This window comes from Centrocercus urophasianus, unplaced genomic scaffold (genome assembly GCF_019232065.1).
Source record: "Centrocercus urophasianus isolate 14NV4802_14NV808 unplaced genomic scaffold, USGS_Curo_1.0 seq_10, whole genome shotgun sequence".
Classification (NCBI taxonomy): domain Eukaryota; kingdom Metazoa; phylum Chordata; class Aves; order Galliformes; family Phasianidae; genus Centrocercus; species Centrocercus urophasianus.
This window is the reverse complement of record NW_024884142.1, coordinates 14,711,089-14,723,313: the sequence shown is the minus strand read 5'-3', so window position 1 is coordinate 14,723,313 and position 12,225 is coordinate 14,711,089. Positions and strand designations below refer to the sequence as shown.

General features: G+C 34.4%; 1 protein-coding gene across 1 annotated transcript in view; it reads left to right on the top strand.

The window, feature by feature from the left end:
- CSMD1 (CUB and Sushi multiple domains 1) overlaps nucleotides 1–12,225 on the top strand; it is a 988,742-nt gene that overhangs the window by 941,383 nt on the left and 35,134 nt on the right. The window contains exon 54 of the mRNA XM_042815127.1: nucleotides 2,062–2,235. Coding sequence (XP_042671061.1) covers nucleotides 2,062–2,235 — 174 coding nt within the window. The remainder of the gene's footprint in view (nucleotides 1–2,061; nucleotides 2,236–12,225) is intronic.

Sequence of the window (12,225 nt, the reverse complement as noted above, 5' to 3'; positions counted from 1 at the left end):
CACTGTTCTGAGAACTGACTATAGTCTGTAATGACAGCAAACAAACTTCAAGTGATTTTCCCACTTTTATTTATTCTTTAGAAATTCTAGTAAAAATGGTTCAGCTCTTTCTGAGGAGAGTGAAAACATGCTGTGTACTAGTGCCTAGAAATGGTCTCCCAAATATAATACTGAAAAGGACTTCTGAGTAAGGATTGTGGATCAGGAACTCTGCACCTGAAAATTTATGACATTTTTCTATGATTTTCACAATATAATTTTATATTTATAATTGGCTTTGAAAGGATTTTCATACTTCGAAATAGTAGACACTAGTTTTCAAAGAGAGTATTCAAAGTATTCCACCCATGACTATTTTATCGTCTTAGTTTTGTTCCAGATTCCTTCATCTTGCACAGTTTTTTGATACATAGGTATTTCTTTACCTCAGTATTGGATAATCACTTACATGCATAAGGCAGTTCCTTATCTCAGGAGGAAAAAGAAGATTTGTTATTCACCACTGGATGAAATGTCTTGGCTAGTGCTTAGATAAACAATATTAATTTGACTGCACAAAAGCCTAGTGGTGATCTGAAACAGTATCATGCCTAAATTACCTATATTTAAAGACATTAAGTATAGCATCTGTGAGGAGTACTGAGCTCTAAAGAGAAACTGACCTATCATGCTCTGTTTTTGTTGAAAAGGGTAGCTAAGTAGAATTCAGTATCAATTTCTTATAAATACTATACCTAAATTTTGTGTAATAAATTTTGTCATAGATTTTGTTCAGGAGATTTCAGAAAGTCTAAGGTAATAGCAATTTTTAGTTTAATATGCTGTTATATAAGAAAGATGGTGACTGCGAGGATGGTGACCGTGGAAATTATTTTAGTTATTGATACTTACTAATCTCTTGCTATTTAAAAAAATGCAACAGGTAGACTAGAATAAAGTAGATCCTGTATATAGACTCAAATTTTATTCTAATGTTTAAGGGTTCATTTTCAAATGCTGAAAAAACACTAGTGCAGAAAGGGATTCAGGTGATAAAAGTACATTATTTATGCAATTTAAGGTCTAAATAAGTAAACCTGCACACAGGAAGGCATCCTATTTGATTTGCAAAGATCCAATATTGTTGATAATATTATTATTTCACTCTGTGATAAAATAAGAGGAAACACTTTTTTTTTTTTTTCACCTATCTCTTCATTACAGAAAAGGAAAAAGAAACCCTGTAATTTATCAGCAATTTACTTGTGAATAGGATAGTTAATTTAGTATGATCATTATCACCAGAGCAATTAAAAACACACAGTTAAAAATACACAGTTAAAAAGCTGTGTATATATATGTGTGTGTATATGTGTGTATAAAAGTGTATATATGTATGTGTGTATTTGACTTTTTTTTATTTTAAATTGCCAGTGTCTATATTCTTCTGTATTTTTTTTTATACTACTTTTATGTCTAGTTATGTGGAAGTGTACAGCTTAACTACTATAAAATGTTTATTTTAAAGTGTCACGTAGGCACATTAACTCACACATATAAGATTTAATGTCAACATGATTTCTCTATTGCCTTAAGAAAATGTGATTAAAAGGATCGGTATTTCAGCAGAGCAACTCAAGAAATTTGGAACAGGACTGTTCAGAACTTACCAGTGCTCTGAAGCAGTACATTAAGTTCAGTTTGTTTTTCTCTATTACATCTTGAATTTTAAAGGAAAAAAAAAATCTGTATCAGTAGGAAATATGGTGATGTTCCAATGTTTTTAAAGGTATAATCTATATCAATACAGTGTCAAAGTACATGTGCATGTAATTATTTATATTAATGTTTTACATAAGGTAAAAAAGTGAATTCTACGTCTTAGTGAAAAATTAGCATTTTTCCCCCCAGCAGTTAAGAATTATGAATAAATGTATCCCATTATTTTTTAAACTTGTTGCATAAATATGAAAAACATATTCAGAAATAAAAACAGCTACAACCTGCAAGAACTGATTCCATGAAACAGTGCCTTTCAGTTAGTTGAGTTAGTTTCTAGCATGCCTATTTTTCTTTTAACAGCAATCACGTGTGGACATCCTGGGAATCCTGCTCATGGAATGACTAATGGCAGTGAGTTTAATTTGAATGATGTTGTAAATTTTACTTGCAACACTGGGTACTTACTTCAGGGTGCTTCCCGAGCACAGTGTCGAAGCAGTGGGCAGTGGAGCAGCCCTTTACCAAATTGCCGAGGTAAGAAACTTTCCTGTAATTCTGCTGTTCCCAAAGGACTTATTTCATGTGTGATCCTTTTCTGTGCCTTCAAAACACTGGGATAAGATTTATGACATTATTGTCTTCTTTATTTGAATTTTGCATTCCTATATTGGAAAAAAGATCTAGCCTTGATTTTTTCAGAATTTGAGCTCAAAGTTTTCAGACTGCAATCCCTAGCATTTAGTTTAGAGGCAAATAAAGTGTACTTGATATCACGAAAATAATATTACATTACTAAATCACAGTCAGCTATCTATCCTGAGTTTAGGTGCTCTGGAAATTTTCATAAATTGTCAATTACTCCTATTAAAACATTGTTATGCAAGTGAATATTCATTAAAACAGTGTTATTTCCATTATTTCCTAGCAATGTCTGAAAAGATGTTTGTAACTTTTGTACATGAAACCTGGATATTCTTTCTCCTGAGCAAACTGATGAAGAATTCATTCTTATTATTTTGATCTTTAGTACACTCTGTATAAAATTGAAGTTTTTGAGAGATGAGAATGAAGCAAGAATTTGAGTGATAAAAATAACAACAAAAACTGTATGTAAAATATACATACTAGAGAAAATGAAAATGAGCCATTTTAATAACACTGTAACTGAAAAAAATCCCAAGCTCTCATACTTAATCGTGTATTTATTATTTAACTATTCAGAAGTCAGTAACATAATTAGAATTAAAAGGAAAACTATGCTATTAAATTATCCTTTCTTACTCTTTCTGTTTATGGCCACTGTTTTTATGTTTTACTCAGTTGTAGAACATGAGGTTAATGTCAGACTTATATCAAGGTCTTGATCAGACCAGTAACATCTGCTTGTTGCTCTGCTATTTTGAGACGGTATGCTCCCAAAACAGTTTGTACTATAGAAAATGCTTTCTCAGTGCTGAATCCAGCAAGTTGATTATAATGTTAAATAATACTACGAAATGTTTTCTTTGGAATCATTAAGGCAGAAAAACACCTTCTCCCTACAAAATATGCAATGAGGTGAAAGGCAGAAAATGCAGTGAAACATGTAAGATATACTGAAAAATCTCAAAAGCCTGGAGAAAAAGTTCTGAGATATCAGATACAGTTTATTGTTCTTTTTGTGAACTCTCCAGAAGGAAATAAATTTTAATAAGCCTAATTTTGAAATGTCATGCCTAGTCATATTAACTTCATAAAGATGGAGCTGTCCACTGGAACACCACTCATTGGCACCTCACTTTGTTATCATCAGCGTTATCATCAATTATCATTAGTGCATTCTAGGAAATTCCTAAATTGCTTATGCCTATGACTTCCTCATAGTGCCAGAAATGCACTTACGTTCATAGTAGAGGTGGACACTATCTGCTTCTTTGTCACAGTTGTTTTTTGCAACTTGGCTTTAACATGCTAAAGGAAATTGCAGTCATTAAAGTTGTGCGAAAGTAACACTGGGACTAAAAATGATGTAAGTTCAGTTCAGATACTGTTAGCTTTATTATCTCCACCTGTTGGCTTATTAAAAATCGTATTTTCTTACAGTGGTTGTTCCTAAGAATAATAATTATCTTTGGTCGTTAGCTCATCACGTTTGAGAGATAACTTCTGCAATTTCAAGCTCAGTCTGTGTGGAATTAGAACTTTTGTTCTCATTAAAACAATGAAAAAGTGGCAATTCCCTTAGTTACTACCTTAAGATTTTATTCAAGTGACTTAACTAGCAGAGCAATTTCATAATGGAAAAGAAATAGGAACCAGTAAGCTGTTTCTATTTAGACTTTTGTGCTTCTTTTTTCCTTCTGTACTATTTTGTGTCACTAGACTTTGATGAAAGCAGACCTTTATCTTATCTGTAAGGTATTTTGGTTTCTTTTGAAAATGTATACTTTTTCACATATCTTGCAGATTCAGTTCCAATGTGCTCTGTTTGACTGTCAGAGGCAGAGACTGCATGGATTTGCTTAAGATAAACCCCAGTTACAAACAAAGTTACTTAGATACTGTCCTAGTTTCAGCTGGGACAGAGTTGATTTTCTTCAGAATGTGTGATATGAGACTATGTTTTGGCTTTAGGAGAAAGACAATGTTGATAACACTCTGATGTTTTAGTTGTTGCTGAGCAGTACTACACATAGCCAAGGAGATTTCAGCTCTTCAGTTTTTCATACTGTCCTTCCAGTAGTGGGGACTGGAAGCATGCCCAGAGCTGGGAAGGGACAGAGCCAGGACAACTGATCTAAACTGGCCAAAGGCATTATTCCACACCATATGACACTGTGTAAAAAAACCATGAAACAGACAGGAGTTTGCCTGGGGGGCTGCTGCTGCTCAGGGACTGGCGGGTCCAGTGGGTGGTGAGAAATTGCTTTGTGCATCACTTGTTTTGTAAGAGAGAGAGAGATATATATATATATATATTTATATATATAAAATTTCATATATATTTCTATACATTTATATACATATATCTCTTTACATATATATATATCTTGTTTTTTAAAGATACATGCTATCTATATATAGTAAATATACTATATTTGCTATGTACTAATATATAATAATTATCATTGCTATAATTTCTTTCTTCCTTTTCTGACATAATAAGTAGTTTTATCTAACTCTTTGAGGTTTTTGTCTTTTTCCAATTATGTTCCCCATCTCACTGTGAATGGGGGGAATTTGCAAAAGGCTGTGTGATATTCCAGGTTAAACTACAACTTACATTTACATATAAATTGAACTATTTACTTGAATTGAACTGTTTACATTTATTAAAATAATTTAAAAAAAAAAGTAAAAGAGAAAAAAAGAATTTTATGAAAAATGATGTAAAGTCAAAGATTTCAAAAGTAAAGCTATAAAAATGAAGAAATTTGAGCCTTACAGTTGCTTCAATGTCATTATGATTTTATCTCCTTCCTTGTCATTTCTCATGCTTTCATTTTCCTTATTTTTTAATTTACCACATGATTTTAGGACCTCTGATCAATAAGATTGAAATGTAGTTGAAATCAGCACCATGAATATTTATATACCAATATCTGCATTCATTGGAGTTATCTCAAAGAAATGGAAAGAGTACAGAGCAGAGCAGTTTGGTTTAAACATCTGTGTCAGCAGAGGTTCTCTCAGAGGTCCTCTCTTCTTTGCATGCATCTCCCTTGTCTAATTCTACTTGTGTATCTGGGCAAAGTTTCTGTCTAGGAACTATTAGCATAAGTATATTTATATAATCTCACTTAGAGCAAAATTTGATATACCATTTATGAAATCATAAGGTTTTGTGAAATAAAACATATTGAAATGGTAGTTTTAAGTGCATAACTAAAAAAAATAAATCAAAGTTTTGCTAACTGAAGGACTTATATAACATTTCATTTCAATTAATTGATTTAAATTTACCTGAAGTAGTAGCTCTTCTTATGGCTTCTACATGTCCCTCTAAAATTGCTTTTAACTAACAAGTAAAAAAATTGTTTGGTGTGTTCAGTATTAAAGATGAACTACGAATCTATGCACAAAGGAAGTAAATCTTCCTTCTCCTTGAATATACTACTGGGAAGGGATTGATATTCTGGGCCAACCCAACTGTATCATTTAATTCAACAGAGATTTTACATATGACCTTTCTTTCAAATCTCGATTGAATTTATTTGAGCCAACAATGAACTTGGCTTCTCTTCTCTGAGACTCTACATGCAGTTACTACAAAATATTGAATACTACTTGAGGCTATTGGAGATGATTATTTTATTTTACTTCATTTTAGATTGCAACAGAGCCAATGTCTGGTAAAACTGTTATTTTTAGCAAATAAATGTAGAAAATTCTCAGGTGCTCTTTTGCAAGTATATATTGCTGCTTGTGAATAAAAGATTAACTAGCAAGCAACAGGCAGAAAATCTATTAAAGAAATTATTTTGATTTTTTTTTTTTTTAGCCTGACCAAAAAAAATAAAAAATTACACATCAAAGATTATATATCCTGAAACAATTATGTTCAGCATGGACTTTTTCCATGAGGAGTTTGGTACTGCTTTCCATTTTGTCTTTGAACAAAAAGCCAGTCTCTGCATTTTTGTGTTTCATAATAACTCTTAACTACTGAAATGAGAATAGAATCAGATGGCCCTGTCAGGCCTCTGCACTCCTGATTGTACTGTAAGTCATTTTTCCATATATTATGCTTGAAGTAAGAACTGTTCTATTAAATGCCACTCTTCATCAAATCTGGAATGCAAGGACTTGCAAGAAGGAGCTTATCTTACTCTGATATTTTTGCTTTGACATTTCAGGAAACATTTATATGGATATTTTTTGCTATTATTATCTCCAGAATATTTTATGTTCTTAGAAATGAGATTCAAGAACTTTTCTCCCATTAAAAATGTATTTATTGAAAACAGAAAACTTTTAACAGATTTGGCAATGTTACAGCGGTTTCAGCTCACATTTTTTAATGATTATATCAGCAACTCCAGACTATTTGTTAGTAATAAAGGATTTAGATCTCTCTTTATTCATATGTTCTACTTCTGTACTGAATTCCTAATTTGATTTTTTTTCCCGTTTTTTTTTTCTAATAATAATCTCATTAACAATAGGTTTTTGAAGAGTTTAGTCAGACATTTTATCTTAGCAAAAATCGGGTATGTGCAAAGAACTGTCAATTTCATCATGTTTTCCTTAGTTGGCAAAATCTTTTGAATCAGTGATGACGTGTTCCTCTCTTTTACTGACAAGGCAAATTAACTTTCTGATGACAACTGATAGAAGGGTGGAAGAGATTGAAACTATTGACCGATTCTTCTTATCTAAAGATAAAGCAACTCTGAATTTGATAAGTTTTTCATCTATGATGATATCAAGAATTCATATAAAATGAGAAGATGTTGTCTCTTGTCCTGTGTTCTTTTTCTAAAGCCAGAGGCTGTTGTTGAGACTTTGGATATTAAGTATGCCTAATCTGTTCATGTTCATACTATATTGATAATCTTCAGAGAAATATTACTTACTACCAATTAGAGCTTGTTTAAATTTCTAAAGAAAGAGTTGAGGTGCAATGGAAGATGCCATAAATGTGGGATGACACTGTTCCCCACAGCATTCTTATGGAGAAGCTGGCTGCCCATTGTTTGGATGGGCATACTCTCCACTGGGTGAAACACTGCTGGGCCCAAATAGTTCTGGTCAGTGGAGTTAAATCCAGTTGGTGGCCAGTCACAAGCGGTATCCCCCAGGGCTCGGTACTGGGGCTTCTTCTATTTAAGATCTTTATTAACGATCTTGATGAGGGGATTGAGTACACCTTCAGTAAGTTTGCAGATGACACCAAGTTGGGAGGGAGTATGGATCTTCCTGAGGGGAGAAAGGTGCTACAGAGGGACCTGGATAGACTGGGTCAATGGGCCCAGGTCAACTGTATGAGTTTCGGTAGGGCCAAGTCTTGGGTTGTGCATTTTGGTCACAACAACCCCAGACAATCTCAGGAGTGGCTGGAAAGCTGCCTGATGGAAAGGGACCTTGGTGTACTGATGGGCAGTTGGCTGAATATGAGCCAGCAGTGTGCCCAGGTGGCCAAGAAGACCAATTGGATCCTGGCTTGTGTCAGGAATGGTGTGGTGAGCAGGACTAGGAAAGTAATCCTGCCCCTGTACTCGGCATTGGTGAGACGTCACCTTTAGTACTGTATTCACTTTTGGGCACCTCTGTACAGAAAGGACATAGAGGTGCTGGAGCAGATCCAAAGAAGGGCAATAGGGCTTGTGAAGGGCTTGGAGAATATGCCCTATGAGGAGCGACTGAAGGAACTGGGGCTGTTTAGTATGGGGAAGAGGAGGCTGAGGGGAGGGGACCTTATTGCTCTCTTCCAGTACCTGACCTTTCAGCGGGAGCGGGAGCTTACAGTGGGAGCAGGGTTGGTCTCTTCTCACTGGTGACAGGTGAGAGGACAAGGGGAACTCGCCTGAAGTTGCACCAGGAAAAGTTGAGGTTGGATGTCAGGAAACACTTCTTTACAGAAAGGGTTGTTAAGCACTGGAATAGGCTCCCCAGGGTGGTGGCTGAGTCACCATCACTGCATGTATTTAAAAGCCATTTGGATGTGATGCTCAGGGACATGATTTAGTGGAGGGTTGTTAGAGTTAGGGTAGGAAGGTTAGGTTAGGTTGTGGTTGGACTTGATGATCTTTAAGTTCTTTTCCAACCTGAGTGATTCTATGATTCTATGATAAAGCATCTGAGCTATTTTCCTGAAGGTAGCGGAGATTGCACAGGACTTAAAATGACTCATCTCTGGAGTATTACCTGCCTAGAGATCTGGCTAAGACGTCAAAAAGTAGTAACAGAAACATCTTTAAGGTACAACTGAAGAGTTCCTCTCACATGTAGAAAACAATGCTCTGATTATAAAACAAAAACAAAAAAAACCCCAAAAACTAAAGAGAAAGATTGTAAGACATTCTTCCCGAGTTAGTACTACCATGACAGAAATTACTGAATTGGTTCTACTTGCACGTATATGCCCACAAATAAATGAACATACAGAAACACATATAAAAAGATGAGCTTTACTATGTATCCAATAGAAAAAAAACATGCTTTTTGAATTAAACTAGTGATCAAAAAAAAGTATTATTTTGTAGCATTAAACCAACTCTGTACAAAGCCAAGAATATTAACTGCAAATTCTTTTTTTTTCTTTAATGTACTTCTTACACCAGTTTTATGTTAGTATCTAGTTATCACAGCAGTTAGGCAGAAATTTTCCCTTAGGAAATACAGTATTTTATTTATTATTATTGTTATTTTTTTGTAACAATGAGAGAACATTTCATAGAATCATAAAATAGTTTGGGTTGGAAGGGACCTCTAATATCATCTAGTTCCACCCCACTGCTATAGGGAGGGACACCTCCCTCTGGACCAGGATGCTCAAAGTCCCATCCAGCCTGGCCTTGAATGCTTCAGAGAGAGTGGACATTTGCAATGGAAAATTCATATCAATGGCAAAATATTTTGGAATGCAATTAAAATGAACTGTGTTTTAGCCTGTCACACAAGGTAATATGAACTATTTTCTTCTTCCAGTCTTTATCTGCAGAGTAATAATGTTAACTTGCACTATTACCCACCTTGTTTATACTAAAGTACTGCATTTCTCTGATCTGGGATCATCCAAGATACAATGCCAGGACATATGATTTCTTATAGATCTTAATAGTATATGCAAAAATGTTATTCACAAAGTACTTTGCTTCCTAAATAAATATTTTAGATTTATGGTTAATGTGACCAGACTCAGTATGAAAACTTTACTCTCTGGCTGGCTCCCACTGAAAAAAAAAAAAAAAAAAAAAAAAAAAAGTAGCAATAAAAAATGTCTTCTATGTTTCTGAGACTTCAAAGAGAAGTTGAGATAGCTGCTTTTTTAAAAAAATTCTCTTACCTTTGTCGAGCAGTTGCCATTTTTATGTGTTGTTGACTCTGCTCTGAACATAACTAAAATTCCATGGGCTGGAAATACTGTAATGGTGCTCACGTTTCCAAAGATAGCAGTTCTTAGAATTTGTCATTAATACAAAGTGAATTCTCTACTTTTATTCATGCTGAGTCGCATTCCTTATACGTGTTCTAGATACCAACATTAATGCAGTACTTTTCAAATAGAGAAAATTTATAAAAGGAGCTTAACATTGTTTCTGTCAGTGAAAAAAAAAAAAAATATAGAATAAGAAATGAAATACTATGAATGATGTACTTTTTTTATGATCATTCAATTTTTTAACAGAAAACTGCCTAGGGGACTCTGGCATGGTCTTTTCACTTCTTTGTCCTCAAGGGTTTGAATCTTTTCAGTGTGAGGTTTTGAAGTCATCAGGGCAGACTTAAAGCATTCTCCTACTTTTCTCAACAGACTAAATTGAGAGTGCCAGAATTCATTTCCCATGTAACCCTTGACAGCTGTCATTGAGAGAAAGCAATCTCCTTCTACTCTCACTATGATTTAGAACTAGGTCCCCAGGGTGAAAGGCAATCAGGGAAACTACTGCCTTAGCTCTGTATGCCAGCCAACTCAAATTCTTTTCTAAAGTACTCCTTACTGGAGCTCTTGTTAGCCACAACACGCTAATGTATACATTTTTTTAAAATCTATAGATGATATCAAATGACATCAACTTTTTTTTTATATATATATTTTCCTTTTTAGCTCGAGGTATAGTATTCTTTTCATAATCATTTGATAGAAGACTTCATGTATGATGCAGTTTTTTTGTTGCACAGAGCACGTATTTAAATTCTGCATACAGTGATTATTGTGCATTTTATGACTAAATTAGCTAAATAGTCATTACTGGTACAAGAATGGAAACAGTAATGCACAGACAAATTGATTCTTTGGGACTGTAATATAATCTCTAAACTTCGTATATTTCAAATCTGCATGAATTTTTTTTTTTTTTTTTTTTTTTTTTTGGAGGGGGAAGGAGGGGAAGAGGGGTTGTTTTGGTTTGGTTTGCTTTTCCCCTGTTGTGTTTCAAACATAATTCAGTTAGAATTGCTTCTGTGTAGATTTGGGCCAACATACATTCATGAGACAATGGTCTATTTTCTTAATTTCTGTTACTGGCTTCACAGAAGCTAACTTGTCAGGCATACTCATTAAACCAAAGCTTCAGTTTTAAGAAGTTAAAGGGACAGCTCTAATGAATATATGTTAAAAACAGTATCTTGGGAGAGACTTCAGTAATCTGTAGGATGAGAAAAAAAATTGAAACAAATTTAAATTCCTCTATGAATATGGAAGATCTTCAATAAAGTGAGAATTTTTCAATACTTTTTGGTTTTTCGTTCTATTTGAGTATAACTTTCTGATATTGCTATTCAAAGAAATTGATTAAATAGTTTCAGTGTTCTATCTCAACTGAAACAGTGTATATTTGAGTGTAATACAAATGACATTTGCTAAATTGCACTGGGAAAAATAATTTTGTACTTTATTATGAAGGCAGCTCTGAAAGTAATGCCTCCTATTTTATTGTGTTGGCCCATGACAGCACAATAGTGTTATGACAGTAGAGGTTGAAGTTTTCCAGCTATACTGCATAGGTTTTGTTGCCACGTGACAGATGGCAGCAGAGGGGCAGTCTGACAAAATGGTATCTGACACGGAAATGTGTATGAAGCAAGGGTGTGCCATTGAATTCCTCCATGCAGAAGAAATGGCACCAATTGACATTCATCAACACTTGCTGAATGCTTATAGAGACCAAGCAGTGGATGTGAGCACCGTGAGGTGGTGGGTGGTGCATTTCAGCAGTGGCAACAATAACGTGAAAGACAAGTCATGACAGACAGCCATGCAGATTTTTACAAATGCAGCATGAAGGCTCCTGTTCGTTGACAAAAATGCATAGGGAGAGGTGGGGACTCTATTGAAAAAATACTATTTTGTAACTGAGAATTTACTCTATCTAATAGTTATTGTTGCAGTTTCCATGGAAATAAATAGAAAGCTACCTATACTAGCTTATTTTTGGAATAATTTAAGTAGAAATTCTAAAGTTATATGTTATTGCTTATTTTACAAGAAGTAAAAGAATTACTTTTTCAGTATTTTGTTCATGAAATATTTCGTAACAGTGTTCTAGTTGAAGAAATAGTACTTCAATATAACCTGGAGGTCTCACAATTCCCAGATGTGACCGATTAAGCCCTGACAGCTTGCCTGCGTTTATTCTTTTCTCTGGAAGGTCTTTTTTTCTTAAAGGTTTGTGCCTGTAGATGCCTACTATCCTCCAGGTTCCAGCAAAAATGAGTCCCAGTGCATCTGCTGCATTTCTGGCCCTCGTTTACAACTTAATGCAAAATATTATTTTGCTTTTCTTCCCAAAGCACCTTATCTGGGAGGCACTTTGTGAATATAGCAAATTTATCATCAAATGCAGTGTTCTTCATGGTAAAGCAGTTGCAGTGAAATCATAA